The sequence below is a fragment of the Hipposideros armiger genome, unplaced genomic scaffold, assembly GCF_001890085.2.
Source record: "Hipposideros armiger isolate ML-2016 unplaced genomic scaffold, ASM189008v1 scaffold_14, whole genome shotgun sequence".
Taxonomy (NCBI): Eukaryota; Metazoa; Chordata; class Mammalia; order Chiroptera; family Hipposideridae; genus Hipposideros; species Hipposideros armiger.
Genome location: NW_017731364.1, coordinates 4,388,330 through 4,406,123, shown reverse-complemented (window position 1 = coordinate 4,406,123; position 17,794 = coordinate 4,388,330). Strand labels below are relative to the sequence as shown.

Genomic DNA, 17,794 nt, shown 5'->3' with positions numbered 1-17,794 from the left:
GATAACTACTGCATTGTTTTGTACACCTGAAACTAATAATAATAAAAAAGAAACCTCCCCTGTGTTGCACAGTGACAGAGCCCAAAGCAAAACATGGCCTCCTGGTACTCATATCTCTTCCTGCTACCTCCCACCCATCAGTTTAAAGGCATTACTGACTAAACCTTGTGTACTAGTTACATGCTTCTTGGGGGTGCAAGGCAGAGGAGATAGGGCCCCAGCCCTGCAGGAGTTTACAGGATAGAGACGCAAGTTACCCACACACAGCCATGAGGAAACAGCTCAAGGCCTTTATGATCCAGAGCTAAATGGGGCACCCAGGCTCTAAGTAAGCTCCACAGCCCAGGAGGCATACTTGCTTTGTTCACTGTTCTGTCTCCAGCCCCTAGAACAGTCCAGCTGAGGCAACATGTATAATTGTTAATGCAATTAATGAACTCCAGAGCCACAGCTGCTGGGATTGGATCCCAGATTACCCAGGGAATAGCTGAGCAAGTTTGGACAAATTACTGACTCTCTCTGTGCCTCAGCTTTCCCATAGGGTAAAGCATGGATAGCATTGTAAAGATGAAATGTGATAATCCATGTAAAGTACTTTAAAAAGTGCCCACACAGAGTAAGCACCCAAAGGACATTCGCCATAATTGTTATGTAAGCAATCACATTATTAGAGAAGAAATCGATATTTGATGTACATATACATGTATAAATACTTGATATGCCATCAAATGATATTTGATAAATTAATGAATGAATAAATGAATGCAATTGGAGTCAGAGACGGAAGGGATTTTGTAGTCTGAAGTACTTGGGGAGGGTTTCTAAGCAGAGGCCAGACATGAGCCAGGCACTTAAGGAAGCGTAAGATCTAAGGAGGATGAAAAAGGAAGAGAAGAAAAATTTTTAACTTTCAGAAGGTCTGTTAGACAAAGGCTTATGTTTAAAGGTTTGTATTGAAGTGTTATTTTTTTCTGCAAAATATTGGAAACAACCTAAATCGCCACTGAGACAATCAAATATAATTTGATGAATCCATTGTTATTCTCAAACAATACTTAAAGACATAGATGCTCAAAAAAAACCCTACATATTATGAATAGTACAATCTCAACTAAGTAAACAATCCATTTGTGTATAAAAAGAAATTATAAAAATGTTATAAGAAAGGAAGAAATGCAGATAATTTTGTTTCTTTAACTTTAAATCTTTAATTTTTTAAATTGTCTATAACGTATTACTTTACTACTTTTGTTTGTTTTTAATTATAGTAAAATTTTACATTTTAACTATTTTTTGGCCAGTTCAATAATACAGGGGGGTGTCCAAAAAATGTATACAAGTGGACACTGGTCAACGTTGCTCAAGCAGAATAGTTCAGCATAATCAGAAGTGTCTGGATGCTTACGGCAAGCACTTTGAGTACCTCTCATAATTGCAGAAGTCAAATGCGACCTGTATTTTTCTTTTGTTATTGGTATATATTGAGTATTACAATTTTCATACAGTTTTCCTTTCTTAAAATGTGTATACATTTTTTGGCACCGTGTGTGTGTGTGTGTGTGTGTGTGTGTGTGTGTGTGTGTGTGTGTGTTTCTGTCAAACATCTCTGTTGATCTCTTTAGGCTAAATTCCTAGAAATGAGCATTACTGGCTCAAGGACTTGAATGATTACATACCAGAGGTATATCTAGAAAATCCACACCTCGCACTCCCAGCAGCCTGACATGACTTGCCTTAGTTAGGAGACCGTCTTTGTCTTTTTCCTATCTTCAGGGGCATCCAGCACGTGAGATGATTTGGTGACAGCTCTTAAAGGGAGGAGGTGACACCCCAGAGGAAGGCTTGGCATGACCCAGCCCCCCACTCCCTACCCCCAGGATGTGGGTATTTTGCCCTGTTACCTCTTTTCCACAGTCCCAAGATACCAACTTGCTCTAAGGGTGCTCTGTTCTACAACCAGCTTTGCTGTCCCCAGGGCCTGGCCTGCTTACCTTTTCCGCCAGCATGTTACAGACGGCTGGGTCTGTGACGTCTTGAGCAACACAGTCAGTGGCAGCCACTGCAAATTCCACATAGGTTGAAGCTGGAAGAGGCTGATGAGAATAAATGAAAATGCTTGTGAGGCAACATGACTTAGCATGAAAAAGGCAGAGAAGGAGAGGCTGGAGGGAAGCAGCAACGCCATGGCATTGCACCCTTCAGGGAGCACCCTCTGCGTAGGCCACACTGTGTGGCCAGAAAATATGCTCTCAATGGCTTACGTAGGGCAGTCATTGTGGCCTCATGTTCTGTGTGTTTGTATAATGTGGTTGGGGGTGGGTGTCCCCTGAAAAACATGCAGGTATCCTCTGCCCATTGTTCAGGGAAGAGTGAGTTTTCAAATAGAAAGTAGGAACCCAGAGGCCAACCTTACCCTGGCCTGGCTGGGAACCCTCTCCCACACCCCATCTCTACCCCTGCCTTCCCACTTGGGGCTGCACTTTGAGACCCAAGGTTCAGGTTACTCCAAGATGGAAAGCAGGAAAGCAAAGAGATTAATTAATACATCTCCCACTAACTGTATACAGCAGTGTCAAATGAAAGACAGAAATGAAAGTATGGAAGATACTTGTGCTTTTCTTCCTTATAGTTCTTATGGAGCATATGGACACTTATGATAATAAAATGTCTGTTATTTGGAATAGTCTGGGAATGTTCTGAGAAGCACACAAGTATTCTGGTTAATAGAATTATCACCTATATAATGCATTTCCAAGTATGCCTTGGCTGGTACCCAGAATATCAGTTTTCTTAAATATTAGAATTTTGTTACATTCAAATATGCTAAACTACCCACAGCTCAATTAGATTTTTTTTTTTTCAGTAAATCAAAAGGCATTTTAGGATCCTGCCATTATATGCTTATCTGTGTAAGTAGGCTTATGTCTTTATAAGTATCAACTACGAGAGTGCTGCAGATGGTCAGTAGTGATGGATGATAAAGATGTGGAGAACCATGAATTTACACTGAGTGCTTCTGGGTAATGTGGGAACTCCCACCCACTGAACAGTGAGCCATGGTGTTGACTAGAACTGAGGAACTGGGGTCAGGCTGCATCTGGCTGTTTTAGGCTAAAGTGGCTCAGCTTGTGGGAGGCACTGAGGGTTCTTGGGGTCCTCATGACCCTCAGGGTCCTCCTACCCCCCAAGAACCCTTTCTTTCCCTTTTCTTCCACGACCCTCCCGGCCTTCCCACTGCTGCTCATGCTCCCTCTCCGTCCCTCACCTCGTACATTCCCGAGGTGCCAGCAAATTGCCCAACCTATCCAAAGGTCTCCGTCTTACCACAAGTTGAGCCCGGGAAACTTCCACAAGCTGAAAATAGGAGCCATTATTACGAGCGTTGAAGGCGGCCAGTGCTGCATCTACAGCGTGCACCACCTTGGTGTCGTTAAGTGGGGCCAGCAGAGGGCAGCTTGGGCACACTTTTCGCACATCCTCGGCTGAATCTGTGCAGAGAGAGAAAAAAACCAATCGGAGTTGTACTTCTCGAGTGTTCACCCCTGCTCTACTTATTTAGAAAGGACCAAGGCATTATCTAAATGGCCTCAGGTGTTATCTCTGCTTCTTGCTAAACTTTCCCATCAAGGTGGCTCCCATCAAGCTGACATTTTTGCAGGATCTCCTCTCATCAAGGGGCAATTTCAACTCCCTTTAAAACAGTTTTATAATCCCAGATACTAGGACATTTGACTTCTCCTTCTCCTCACCAACAAAGTGGCTAGAATTACTCACATTGAAAATAATTCAGGCTCCTTCCTCACTCTCTCTACAAAGTCAAAATAAGAAGAAGAATCATCTCTACCTGGACTGGAATCACATTTTGCAGACAACACGGAAAACTGCCCGTTCTGTTTCAGCACTCGGAAATCACAGTCTCCTTCCACAGCCTAGAGAAATAAACCCAAAGTTAGGGCCTCAGAGAAGGGCTGGCCCTTCACTTCTCACCTGGGGAGGGGTTGGTCCCTCAGGCATGGTTATCAAAGGTGAGCCTCACAAAATCACAACTGGGTAATATGGACACATAACATTTTCTAGAGCTGCAATAAAGACATTTGTTGTAAAAAGCAGGCCCAGGGAAGGAGGCAGCAAACGGCAGTTTTTGAAACAGCACACTGGCTGGCCATGAGGGCAGGCTGGGCAGCTGGATAAAATGAGCCTGCTTTTTGCAGAATCACAGTGGAACTAGCCGTGGCCCAACCTGAAGTCACCCTAAGAGTGCCACTCACATGCTGCCTCAGCTGCCTCACGGAGCAGTTTGCCGAAGGGGTGGGGTCCAGTACGTGGCAGACGGTTTCCAGAGTGTCTATTTCAATCTCAAACACCTCTCCCATGGGCCGCTGTGGAGACATAGAATGAAGAGGTGAGCACCCTATTGCCCTGATTCTGTTGATTGGGCCAAAGGGTGAGGCCCCCACAGGGCTTGAGCGCACCCCCTGCTGGAGAGGTGAGATAAGTCATTCCTACTGTGAGTCTGCAACTCCACCCAGCTCTTCTACCCTGCCCTGTGGACAGACAGTGGCGGGGCTTTTCTCATCCTCTTGTTAGCTGAGCAAGTGCTCAATGGTGTTTGCCAGGAAGAAGGGGTCCTGGGCTTGGACAGGTTGATGGAACCATAGTCATCCCTCTGAGTGCTAGTTAAAAACTAAAAGTGACTGCTGATACTGACCAACTTAAAAAATTTCACCCTTCAAGCAGTGCTTTGGAAAAGTCAGCTTTGGATTTTTCTCAGTTAAGCTGCAAAGTAAGGTGCTGTAGGATAATATTTTACCATCTCTCTTGTCTCCAAACCTCCCCCTACTTCTTTCTCCTTTACCTCTCATCATCTGCTTTCCTTCCTTCCCCATTTCCTTTTCCTTCCTAAAGGAAACCTTGTCCTTGGCCTTTTGTCTTTGGCTTGTCAAGGCCTGGATGCAAAGTTGCTGCTCTCTACTTCCCCCTGCTGGTGGTGAGGGGGAAAAGCAAGCCCCTCTCGGACACGAGGAAGCCGCGTGTAAGTCGCTAGTGTCCCCTTGAAGAAGGAGCTGTGGGGAAGGAAGTGGTAGGAGAGCTTGTATAACAACGTGGCGTTCACCTGTTCCTGTAGGCTTTCTTCAAAGCCTGGAAAATCAAGAAGGTACAAGCATGTATTTTGTCTTACCACCTACTCTGGTTGCCTTTCATTTCTGTTCTGCCTGACTCCCTAGTACTTGAAGCCTCAGAATCTTCTCTCTTGGAGGAAGCTGTGTTTTATGATTGGCAGATGTGTCCACGTTAGCTTCCTGAAAACATTCAGAGCTGCAGGGAATAGGAGCAAAGCACCCCTGAGTTTTTCTTAAAAAAGTAACTCTCAAGCTCTCTGCCTTGAGTGAAAACCACAATGTCTGTTCATTACCTTTCCCTCGCATATGCATGTTGTACGCTAGTCCCCCTGAAATGATCAGTGTTTCCTCTGTGCTTCCGTATGGTTGTAGCACTGCTAAAACCCACCTGGGACAACCCTGAGTTTAGATATTGTGTCCCATTGGGAGATCAGAAATAAGTTAGTCAGCCTGGACATCCTGATATTGACCTTATTTTCCTTTCTACAATAGATTATAAATCTCTTGTGGGCATTAATTATGTCTTTCTCTCCTTTGTATTAAGTTGAACCATTAAAATGCCAATATTTAGCTGCTTTTAATATACAAAAATGGCAATTTCATGTGGTTCAACCTGATATCACCTATAGCACCTGACATTGCTGCTAAAACCCACAGAAAGCTTGTAATTTGTACTTGCTGAAAGAATTATTCTTCATTAGGTAGACAATCTAATTTCAAAATAGTCAGTAGACAGATGCCTTTCCCCCACCTCTCCAAATCTCTCAACTGATCCCCGAGGCATAGTTTCTAGCCTGATATTTATTGTCATTGGCTTCAGACTGCAGTAGTTTACTGTCTACCATGTGAGGAAGTCCATCACATCATGCCAAGATTTCTCTCTGGGATGTGGGATCTGGGAGGCAACTTTTGTAGAGGATGGAACACAGACCTGGAATTGAATACCAGACAGATGCTTACTGATTATATGACCTTGGGCACAGAAAAATGCCCTAATTTGTCAGGTCCTTAGTTTCCCCTTATGTAAGACAAGGACAATACCTACCACATGGGACCGGGGGGTAGAAAGGGCTAAGGAGATGATATATGTGAAAAGGCCCAGCACAGAGTAGGTAGTTTTCAAATGCTAGGTTCACTCACTCTCAGTCTTCATCCAGAGAAACAGAAGCAAAGAAAGATAACTAATTCCCAGTGGGTGATAATTTGACAACTAGAATCCAGTCTCTTGCACCCTGGTTTTCCCAGGAAGCCACACTTTTTACCTGCGGTCTTCAAAATGTCTTTCAAATCCTTTTCTTCACCTGCACACCTCCCCAACCGCCAGCACCCTCCTTGAGACCTGTCAGCACCGTACATGATGTCTCCTCTTATGCCCTCTGCCTGCTGCTTCCCTCCCTCCTAGGAAGAAATCAGAGTTTACTGCTCTTCGGTTTCATTTGTGCTGGGAGATGTGATCTTTTGAGACACCCGGTTAAGCTCCAGGAGCAGGTTCTTTCAGTTCACAAACAGCAGGTTCACTTACCCGAGACCACACCTTCACTTTGTCAATCTGGTTCAGGGTGTGCTTGTAGCCCTGAAGAAGGTTGCTGTTGATGTAGTCCACAGCCACCAGGGCCGCTTGCTCTGTTTCTGGGTCATCACAGTTTAGTTCTTTATAACCCAGACCTAGGCCAAGTGGGACAGAGTGGCAGCCCCAGAGCTGAGCAAGGCAAAGGACTAGGACAAGGGACTTCATGGCTGCCCCAGAGAGGCCCTGGCAGGTGAGCAGGTGACTGGAGGCTTCAGGAAAAACCCAGATGCTCTGCTGGGAAAGGTAGATCCATGGAAGGGCTGAGGGCTTTATTTATCTGTCAGAGCCTCCCGGAGGAATTGCATAAGGACGTGGGATGATTTCTGTTGTGGTTCCAAGAAAATCCCAGCAAACATCAGCCCTGGAAAAACAAACATTGCTGGCCCCCAAAAAAACCTGCCAAATCAATGCTGCTGGGGGTGAGGTGGTGGGGGCCTGTGGGGGAGATACTCCAAAGTCGGCTGGGAACATGGTAACAGCAGCAGAAAGAGGAGGCAGCTGAGGGGATGAGTCGTGCACCCAGGTGAGGGGGCTGGCACAGCCAGCCCTGGAGCGCTGTGGGTTTGGCAACAGAGTTGAGTGCTTTCTATTGTGATCTGAGCACTCCATGGGGTCTGTGAGGGGAAAAGGGGGATGTTTAGCAATTTGATAAAGTCCCCTAATGTCAGGGAGGGTTATCTCCCCCAAGAGGAGTCCTGGAGAGAGGACACGGCCCAAAGATGTAATAAAGTACAGATGATCTAGAGTGAGGAGGGAGAGCCATGGGAGATGCCAACATCTTGGGTAAGATCCTTGGAGAAAAGAAGGAAAGAAGGGAGATATTTCTGCCTAAAGTAGGGAATGGGGGTAAGAAAAGGGTGTTCCCACAGCAGAGCTAGGGAGGGCTATGGCCAACAGAGCAATATGGAGTTCTATAGTCCTTCATGGACTTTTCTCCAGAACTCACTGCCAGGACCCTGCAGGTGACAGCACTGACTAAGCCTCCTGGGTGGCTGTGTGTGATTGGCATCAGTGGCCCTGTGTCCCCAGTGGCCCGTACCTCCAGCCAGTGCTCAAGGACAGCAGAGGAGAGCCCTGGGCTAACAGTCACTCACTTGGCAAAGCTCTAGAGGGGTTTGAGTCTCACACTCAGGCAGAGATTCTGCAGGGGCAGCTAAGAACACAAATGCCTCCTTAATGCCCTTTGTAGCCTTAGCAGAATTAGAGTGAGTCTTTCTGGCCAGAGCACAGGGCCACAGTGTTGGTTCTAGGAACTACCTTTTTAAAGTGACCCTTGAGAATCCTAGGTGTAACATCCAAGGAGCATGGGCAGCATAGCAAGAGGCTTGGGAAATAGCTTGTGAGGACCTGGCTTGGATTAGCCTGGAGCAAGGACGCCCTAACATGGAGACCAACATGTTCTTCAAATATTTGGAGGTCATCATTGTGGGTGGATTTGTTCTGTTGTTTGCTATTGCTTCAGAGAACAAAACCTGGTTTAGAAAATAAAAGAGGGGGCTTTCTACAGGGGAGCTTAACAACATTGATTTGCTGGGGGGAGGGGGCAGAGAGGGGATGTGATAGGGCACAGGAAGTAACTGGAAGGAGAATTTTCACATTTACTCCCAGCTGCATACACTAATACAGAATCTTAATGACAGAAGCTCAGAAGGTGTGATCAAGACTCCAGGTTCTCTCTGAGAGGGGGATCCTGGCCCTTAGAGACACAAAACAAGCTCTGGCCATCTAACAAGATGATCCTCAAAACCATGGGCGACTTTCCATCAGCCTTATGCCCCATTTTCTTCAAGGCCTTGACTCGTGAGCAACTTTTTGTGGGTGCTATGCTTTTCTTTTAAATAATCTTTTAAAATACAAAATATGGTCATTACTAAAAATCTGAAAATCACAGAAAATATATGTGGCGAGTGCATGTTTCATATGTCATAAGCTTGGGTATATAAAATATAACTTTATTTTCCACAACATAATTGAATTTCTGTCTCTGAGCCCTATTTTGTGAAAATCCAATCTCGTTCTTCTAGATAACTCACTCTTGACACTTGGGTTGCAACCCAGTCCCAGTGAGGATTTTTTTGCCCCTCTTACGTCTTCTCCCCTCTGGGGTTAAAAGCAAGTGATTTATGCAAATACAACTTTAGTCAAGGGCAGAAAGCGGTGCTCTTCTTGGCCCAGGCCTGCAAGGGTCTGTGCTGGCATTATCTGCCAGGTAATCTGTCTCATCTTGCCTTAGTCACATCCACCTGGCATGCCCACCTGTGAGTTCATGTCCCACTTACCCATCTAATCCATAGCAAGACAGTCCTCCTGCATCCCCAATCAGGGCTCCCCTTATCTCAGCTGTGGGACCCTTTCTAGAACACAGACCTTCTCTCAGCTAAGTGCTACCTTCTCCTTTAAACTTGGGAAAATTTGGCCGCTGTGCTCACCCAGGGTGTGGGGGCAGTTTCATGAAGCTGCCTTCATGCCCACCTATCTAGGCACACCCTGCAGTCGTGGTCCCACCACTGTTCTGGTGCCGACTGCTACTCAGGAGGCTTCTTCCTGTGATGTGATGTGTCCCTGTGCTACCTGTGTGCCCTTTCTCTTCCCCTATCCTCATCACGAGGCCTGGGTCCCCTGTGCTCTGGGATTTCCACACTGTTCTTGGTGTGGTTCTATTGCATTCCCAATATGAGGGTGATGGGAGGAAAAAAGCTCTGTTTGATCACCCTTTCTGATCATTTTTGTCTTATAGCATTTCTTTTGGTATCTTTGTTCTTGGATCTTCCATGGGTGACAATTTCTAAAGTATTGTCCTCTTTCTCTGATGCTAGAAAAACAAAGCATGTAGTATAGAGCAGGTAATAACTCACCTATCACCTTTCCACATATAAACAGGAAAACAAACTCATCCACAAGTTCATCACCCAGAGATAAATAACATTTCCATCTTGCCTTTTTTTTATGCAAGGAATTATTTTAATGTGATTTAAAATATATTGCATATACAACTTTGTAGTTTTCTTTTTCACTTAATATTATAACTGGAATGTTTTCCCAAGTCATTAGACTTGAAAAACATGCTTATAATCACTCCCTATGACTTTATTGTGTATATCATAAATTATCTAATCATTCTTCTATTGTAAGGCATTTAATTTGTTCTCAAGTGATCACTCTCATATACAAAGCTTCAGTGAAATTTTTTATTCAGGAATCTTTGGCTTTCTAATTATATTTTCAGAATAGATTCTTATTCGTTTAATTATTGATTCAAATGATTTGACATTTTTAAAGCTCTTGATTTCTCTGGCCAAACTGCCTATCAGAAGGGCCATGTCAATTCATACCCCTACAGTTTAACGGGTGTGCTCTCAGGTCAGCTGTTCTCTCTTTTCCTTTGCTACCACGTCCATACTGACTTTTGTGAGAGTTTAGTTATGGGAAAATCATCAGAACTTTTAAAAAAATGTATTTTAGGAATATCTTTGGTATGTATCTCAAATATTCCATATGTCTAATTCTTATAAAGTAAAATAACTTTGGTGTCAGGCTGAATAAAATCCCTCATTTACATTTTTTCAGTTTCCTTAGAAAGAAATGTTGCCATTTACTTACGGACAATGAAGAAGAAAATAGATGATATTTTAGTATGTTTTCCAAGAGAGCCATAGCAAAGCATGTCAAAGGGAGGCTATAGGTGTTTCACTGTGCCTGATGGCACCAATTTAAACTTAGAAAGACTTTCACCTGCCAAATGCCGAGTGCATATACTCATGAGTGCTCTTGGGTCAGCTCCATCCTCCTGGCTCCAGCTTCTTTTCATGACAATAGGAAGTAGGCATTTACTTCTATTTCTGGTCCTTTGTCTTATTATTTTAATTACTTATCTATGCAATTTTCTATGAGGCCCACATCACTGCATTAAAACAATACTCTTTCCGTTCACACTGTCTGATAGTGTTTGGAGAATATCAGGAGCTTGTTAGAGCAGGTTGAGGAGAGCAGACCTAAAGGTCTAAAGGGCAGAAGAAGACCAACCACCTCCAGGAGATGGCAGCAAGGCGCTGGGCAGCACTTGCTGGGTGGCGCCCCCATGTGTGTGCTGCTGCTGATGGTGGAGACCTCAAGATGGCAGCTAAGGATGGCGCCAGGTCTCTGAGTTTGTTAGTAGAGCTCTCCACTATAGCAGCAATGCATTCAAACTGTTGCAAAGCAGCATTCAGCCTTTACAGATGCCAGTCAGGAGGCAGGGCAAGAAGGATCACGGGAAACTCAGGGTCAGAGTTGCCAAGGCTGTTCCTGCCAAGTCCCTGCCAGCAGACACAGGTCTGACAGGGGAAGGATAGAGCTAGAAGGGGGTGAATTATCGCATCAGGCAGTGAGAGCTGAGGTAAGAGCTAGAAACCCAGCCTCTCACAAAACAGAACATGAACAAGTGCACGTCAGCAAAAGCCAGGGGAACAATTGGTTTTCGCAGGGAGGAAGTGGCAGTGGTTGGTGTTTAAATCATTGGGCCAGACTCCTGGCTCTGCCCTTCCTAGTACTTAAAGGGCCTAGGCCCCGAGAGGCCAAGAATTAATTTCCGATATACCTGGTGTTTCTTCATTCATATGGGCATTTATTGAACACCTATTATCTGTGACACCAGGTGCCTGGGCGCAGAGTAATGAGAAGACATCATCTGCCCTGAAGGAGCTCACCTTGACTCACTTGGTCCAGCGACATCTGATTACCCACAAACTGTATGTAAGTTATACAAAATTATAATGTTTATCCTGTGGAGACAGATTGGGATTTATTTCTCCAATGTAAAGCATCACTTAATGGAATGTAAGTTAGCCTTGTCCCAGGACCCATCAGGTTTCTTGTGAAGGTTAATTTAGTACCAGTAGCCCTGAAACTAATTTGGAAGAGTCCTTTGTACTCAGTGCCAACGCACCGAAGTTAGGAGACATGGGCCTGAGCATACTGTGGTAAAAATGACTAAACCACAGTGAGCGGTGGTATTCCTTCCTTTCTTTGGGCAAAGAAAGGGCTCTGCAAGCTTTCCCCCAATCCTGTTCTCATAACCATGACATGGCTCTAAAAATCCAAACCCTGAAAAGAAACCCATTTGAGGGAATAAATGGGGAAAAGTGGGGCCTGGGCTAGGTTGGGGCAAAGGAGAGGGTGAAGGTGCAAAATTTAAGAAGGACTCATTCGTAGGGTCCCACCCCCCTAAATATTGTGCCTTTAGCCTCTCCCTTGCCTTATCTTAGACCCAGCTGTGGGGAAGAGGCATAATTTAAACCCAGAATAGAAAAAGTTTGTATTTCATCAAGTCTTTCTACTCTTTCAAGAGAAGTTCTTTTACCATTAGTTCTGGTGATCTGGTGTGAAACTGGCCTCAAGAATACAGTGGTCCTTGCAGTAAGCTTTTCATTATCACATAAGAAACTATGAGAAACCTTCCAGTCTCTTTTCTTTGGAAGAAGACTTCCTACTATATACTGTTTAGTGTGACCTCAACACCCATTCAACGTTGTTTCTCAAAAGAAAGAATCATTTTAGGGTTAAAGAAAGCATGGGGAGATTGCTGAGGCTGGAACAGCTCCTCCTCAGGAAAACATCATCATCATAGCTAATGTTATTGATTCCTATTTTGTAAAAGTTATGGTGCTTTAATTCTCATAACTCCATGGCAGCTGTCCTATTCTCATCTTCTGTCCTTTATAGGAGAAGAAGCAGAGACTCAGACAGGTTCTGAAACTTGACCATATCACACAAAGGTGGAACCTTGATTTAGCCCAATCATTTTTTTTCTGTTAACCCCAAACTAAGAGAACATAAGGCCTAAAGAGTGCTAAGGAAGCTGGCTGCTGAGCACTGCCTAAAAGCAAGCAAATTGTTATTCTTTAACAATAGGAAATAAGTATTATTTGAAGAAATGCAAAAGAAATAAAAAAATGTGTTGAGTTTGGTTAAAAATTAAAATAGTAAAAAATTAGTTCACCCATATAATTTCAGTCAGTGGAAAATACTTGGAAATCAATTTTGCAGAAGAGACCTTTACCTGTTGACTTCAGTGATGACTCAACTGGTGTTGAAATTATCTCTACCTCAGGGTTTGAAGGTAAATAATAGATAAATGATTACATTATTTCTGGTTAAATGTTTTCCAGAGAATCACATCCATTACTCCTGCTGGTTTCTGTCATTAACTTTTAATATCTTCAAAAGCAGGTTAGTGGCACTCTTCAGACAAGAAGGAAGATGAGAGGTGAAACTATCATCTTATCATGAGCCCCATGGTCTGCTTGCTAAGCCCCTTGGACACAGAGACAGATATTCAGAAGAGTGGTGGCCTTATTGTCCAAGAGTCGCATGATTATGATGAGGCCACTGGAGTCAAGTAACTCATTGAACCTTAGTAAATTTGGACACTTGTTTATCCATCATGTAGATTACTGGGGTTGGGATGGGTCCTTTCAATAGTGGGTCAATATTGTAGATTATGTGGATCCATTTATTGACTTGTATTGAGTATTCTCTGGACATACATTTATTAATTCAAAATTAATTTCTTACATTTTGCTAGGTGCTAAAGATTCACAAATGGAAGGTATAATTCTTGTCTTCTAGATGCTTACTGTTGAGTCTGGCTCCATAGCACTGTGTTTAGCTATTATGAGCACACAGGGGACGTGTAAGCTGTGGTTCCTGCCCTCAGCCTACATTGAATCCAGAGGAACCAAAGGAACACAATCCCTAAGTTAGAAAGGTTCTCAGAGGACAGAAGTGTCTATGTCATTTTCAGTCTTGTTTCTTCAGCACATGCCTCCTACTCAGCACAGACTGAGCCTCATACATGATCACTGAGGGGCTCTCGGCCAGCCTTCCACTCAACTCAGAGCCTCCCTTCAGTGTCTGGTGTCTGGTTGAGGATGTTCACATATAGGAATCTCTCCATCATCCTGGTAGCCTATTCTATTGTTGAATCACTCTAGTAACTAGGAAGTTACTAGTTTCCTTCATATCAAGTCAACACCAGCCTACATCGCAACCTCTCCAATGGATTCAGATTCTCCTTTAAGAACTACACAGACTAAATCAATTTCCTGCTCTATAAGTAGGGCTTTAGGTATTTAGAGACATCCATGTTGTATCCTGCCACCCTTATCTGACTTCTATCATTTCTATTCCTTCAGTTACTTCTCAGGTAACTTAGTTTTGAGGCCACCTAATCATCTTATTCAATAGGCAAGACTGGCACCAATGGTTAAAAAATAAGACAAATCATTTTGTAATTAGGCGTCAAGTGGATTACATAGCTGTCTGAGGGCACATGCTCTTGTGCATGCACCCATGCGCACAGTGAAGGACAATTCAATAATCGCTAGGAGAGGAGGCAGGCCACTTGCTACCTGTAGAACAGGGGGATTTCTCCTGGTTTCCAGAGATTTATCTGGACCCTTAAAAGAATTAACAGTTAAACCAACCAACAAAAAGGTCATTCTTCTCCATAGATTGCCTTGATTAGGCTTCTTGAATGTTGAGAGGGAAAATATATGAGGCTAGTGGAAGACCTGTAAGAGGGTACCAAGAATTCATTCTGCTTGGATTCATCAAGGCTCTCAGTGGGTAGCATTTCTTCACTGCTTGCTGTCTGATCTCTAGAAAACACCTAAGGATGTTTCTGGTGTTCTTGTTAGGTAGGACATCAGAAGGTGACAAGTTAAAATGAGAAGGTGGTGATCATAGGGCCAGGGCAGGTAATGTGGGCAACTTTCCTTCTGGGCTGGGATTGTGCAATAGGCAGCCAAATCATTCAATGGCTTAAGCCAAAACTAAGCCTCCAGAACTCAGATTCTAATGGAGACTGAGGCGGTGGGAGGACGGACACAGCAGGAAGGTGAGGATGAGTGAGATGAATGAAGAGGGGCCACATGGGTGGAGGGCAAGGGCGTGGGAGCAGCTTAGCTTGATTAGGAACCCTGCATCTGGAGTTGGAACAGACCAGGTGCCACTATTTACTAGCTATGTGACCTAGAGATTTAATTTTGTGAAGCCTTAGTTTCTTCATTTGTCAAATATGGGCAACAAAACCTGGCTAGTAGAGATGTGTTGAGGATTTAATGAGATAACATTTGCAAATGCTCAATGTAGAGCCTGGCACACAGCGAGTGCTCAATAAATGGGAATTCTTAATAACCCCAGTAATACACTAGTACTGAAAGCACAAAGAGGTGCCATGGGGAATACAAGGTGATTAAGATAGTCTTTGCCTTCAGTTAGCCTGTTCAGAGGCAACATAGCCCAGTAGCTAAGAGTAAATGCGCCTTAACTTTATCATCTTTAGCAAGTTATTTAACCTCTCTGAGATGATTTGCTCATCTGTATAAAGCATAATAATAGCAGTGCATACTTCAATGTTAAGAGCATTAAAGGAGATCGTGCACTTAACATTCCTGTCATCAAGTAAGCATCTATATTACCACTTAGTCAGAGAGAAGAAATAGAACAGGTGGAAGAGTGCAACTGCATTGTTTTTGCACCAACATGCTGGCAAAGAGAGGTTGCAAGCAATAGGCAGGGGATTGCATACAACAATTCTGGCAAGTTCTGGCTACAGGAGGGAACAGAGAGAGAAAGGGAGGTAATGGTATTGTGGAAAATAACCAATAGATTCTTCCCTGTTCCTTGTGCTAGTGGCCAACCCAAGCAAATCAGTGAGGCAGGTCTCAGGGATAAGAGGCAGTAGGCATAGGCCAGGTGGGGAGCTCATGGAGGAGAACCCTCAGCTAAGTGCCGGTGAGATGGAGAACCAGGCTTGCAGGTGCTGGAGCGCTAACCAGGTGCAGGAAGGCGGGCAATTCAGGAGGTTCCCTGGAAAGGGGTTTTATGATTGGGCTTTTAAATGATTGCATTTGCCCGTGTGCCTCCTAGTTCCCCCTGAAATGTCCCAGTGTAATCACGTGGAATGTGTCCTGTGCAGTGGTACCAGTGTAATGCTCTGCTGCAGCCAACTTGAAATTCTTTTTTTTTTTTTTTTTTTTTGGCTGAGCCACCTGTTGGCAGCTCAGCTTGAGCTGGGAATCGAACCAGCGATCCTATTGCTCAGAGGCCAACTTGAAATTCTTAACAATTGTTGAACAAGGGCCCTGCGTTTTCATTTTATATGGAGCCATGAAATCATGTAGCCGGCCTGTTAATCATAGGTGGTACATGAGAGGAACCACATGCTATAGATATTCACAGGAGAAGGGGAGACTCATTCCCAGCTGAGAGTGCACAGGGGAGAGGGAAGAAGGCATCATGGGTGAGGACACATTTTGAATTCGACCCTGAAAGGATGGCAAGATTCGGACAGGTAGAAATGAGTATGACTGTCTGGTTAGAAGGATTATGTTGGCAAAGTTAAGTGGTGGAGAAGTATGGACTGTGACCAAGGAATGGTAAGAAATCCTGGCAAACCCGGAGTCCTGTCCCTGAGCAACTCACAGGGGCTTTTTCAGGGCAGTGCCAAACTCAGCTGGCCTTTCTAAGGGCAGCCTGCTTCTCAACGCCTTTCATAGTCCTTTCTCTAGGTGCTATTCTGCTCAGTGCCTGCCCAACTAACAAATTAAATTTAGCCATATTATTCATGGAAAACACAAAACAAATCAGGGTTCAGGGGGCAGGGAGAGGTCAAGTTAACAAAGAATCAAATAGGAATTTTTAATTGAAAAGTATGGGTATTTCAATAAAAATGAAAACACTTACAAATAATAGATCAAATACAGACCAAAAGAACATTCTATCAGAAATCCCCATAGTCCAACTTGCTCTTTCTCAGTCTTTTATAATGCCAGTTTTGTGTAGGGATTTGCACAGCAGGGAAGTGGTAAAGGTGGAATTCCAACCAGGGTCCATATCCTGTGCTGCTCTCACTACCCCGACACCGCCATGGTCCTTATTTCACTCCACAGTGGGGGGTTTCCCCCATCAGAAACCTGGAGTCATCCACAAAGCAGCGTGAGTGTTTGCACTTAAAAAATTACCTATAGTCATACCCTGGTGGCACAGATGAGAGACAATAAAAAGGAAAACGCCATTTCCTAGTCTCTATTCTCAACCTCATTATCCTAAAATTTGCCCTTAAGATTTATTTCTGTTAACAACATGGATCATGAATGACATGCCAATATACATTTTGTTGTATTCCCATTTGATTTACATCAATATTAAACTTAGACACTTGATCAACATGCTTTGATTTTTCTTTTCCAATGTAAATATCCCACAGCTTCTAAAAGTTGGAGCCCTGCCTCCTAAATTGGATGGGATAGTTACATAGATAGCTAGTAGGTCTTGTGTGGTCCTAGAACCTCTGCCTCCTCCTAGGCTGTGTTGCTGCATGTCTGCAGGCTGGGGGGACCGATCACCAGGAAACCATCTGCAGGAGGGGTGGGGAGCTGTCTAGGGTGGAACTGCACCGCCTTGGAATGGAGCCAAGGCCGACAGGCCTGCCTGATGCTGAAGCCTCCTCCATAGTCAAAGGGAACAACAAAATAGTGTCTGCCACTCAGACCTGCCTCCCGACCTGGCCCTGCATTGCACTCACTTTCTCAGTCTTATTAGGAGATAGAATTAAAGAGGGACTGTGAGGAAGGACCGCAGGAAGTTCAGGCATTTCTGTTTTGACGCCCACTGGCAACCTCTAACACAGCAGAGTAAAGAGATCTTCTCCCACAGTCTGGACAGAACTTGGTATGGCCCTGGGTATGGCCATGGCATCAGCTGGGCAGCAGAGGGCAGTGTCAGGGTGATGCCCAGACCAAGGACCAGCAGTACCTCGGTGCAGGCAATGGTGCCCAGGGGCAGGCAGCAGTGCCCGGAGAAGCCAGTGGTGCCCCATAGATGAGAGCAGTGCTCTCATGGTCCCTATGCCATTTGTTTGTTGTTAGAAAACAACGTCTACTCTCTGTAAATAGCTAAATACAGTCTATTTTGAGAGGTGAATGGCGAATATGACATTAACCAAAAGAAATGTGGGGGGACCGGCCGAGTGGCGCGTTGGTTAAGAGCTGGCTTGGGACACCAGAGGGCCCCAGTTCGGATCCCACATATGAGGGCCAGTGACACTGCCCTCTACAGCTAA

At 44.4% G+C, this 17,794-nt stretch overlaps 1 protein-coding gene and 1 long non-coding RNA gene across 5 annotated transcripts in view; one reads left to right on the top strand and one right to left on the bottom strand.

Annotated features, from left to right (window-relative positions):
* AHSG (alpha 2-HS glycoprotein) overlaps nucleotides 1–6,959 on the bottom strand; it is a 13,516-nt gene extending 6,557 nt beyond the window's left edge. The window contains exons 1-5 of the mRNA XM_019669097.1: nucleotides 6,643–6,959; nucleotides 4,269–4,379; nucleotides 3,845–3,929; nucleotides 3,325–3,488; nucleotides 1,992–2,093 (exon numbers count right to left, since the gene is read on the bottom strand). Of these exons, the coding sequence (XP_019524642.1) occupies nucleotides 1,992–2,093; nucleotides 3,325–3,488; nucleotides 3,845–3,929; nucleotides 4,269–4,379; nucleotides 6,643–6,855 (675 nt within the window). The 5' untranslated portion in view covers nucleotides 6,856–6,959. The remainder of the gene's footprint in view (nucleotides 1–1,991; nucleotides 2,094–3,324; nucleotides 3,489–3,844; nucleotides 3,930–4,268; nucleotides 4,380–6,642) is intronic.
* Nucleotides 4,402–14,342, top strand: LOC109396894 (uncharacterized). 4 transcript variants are annotated; one of them, XR_002126937.1, is made up of 4 exons: nucleotides 4,402–5,155; nucleotides 11,324–11,421; nucleotides 12,682–12,787; nucleotides 12,895–14,342. It is a non-coding gene; the product is annotated as an uncharacterized LOC109396894 (long non-coding RNA). The 4 variants fall into 4 exon arrangements; XR_002126938.1 differs by lacking the exon at nucleotides 4,402–5,155 and adding an exon at nucleotides 7,085–7,213; XR_002126939.1 differs by lacking the exon at nucleotides 4,402–5,155 and having other exon boundaries at nucleotides 11,225–11,421; nucleotides 12,898–14,342.
* The last annotated feature ends 3,452 nt before the right edge of the window (nucleotides 14,343–17,794 follow it).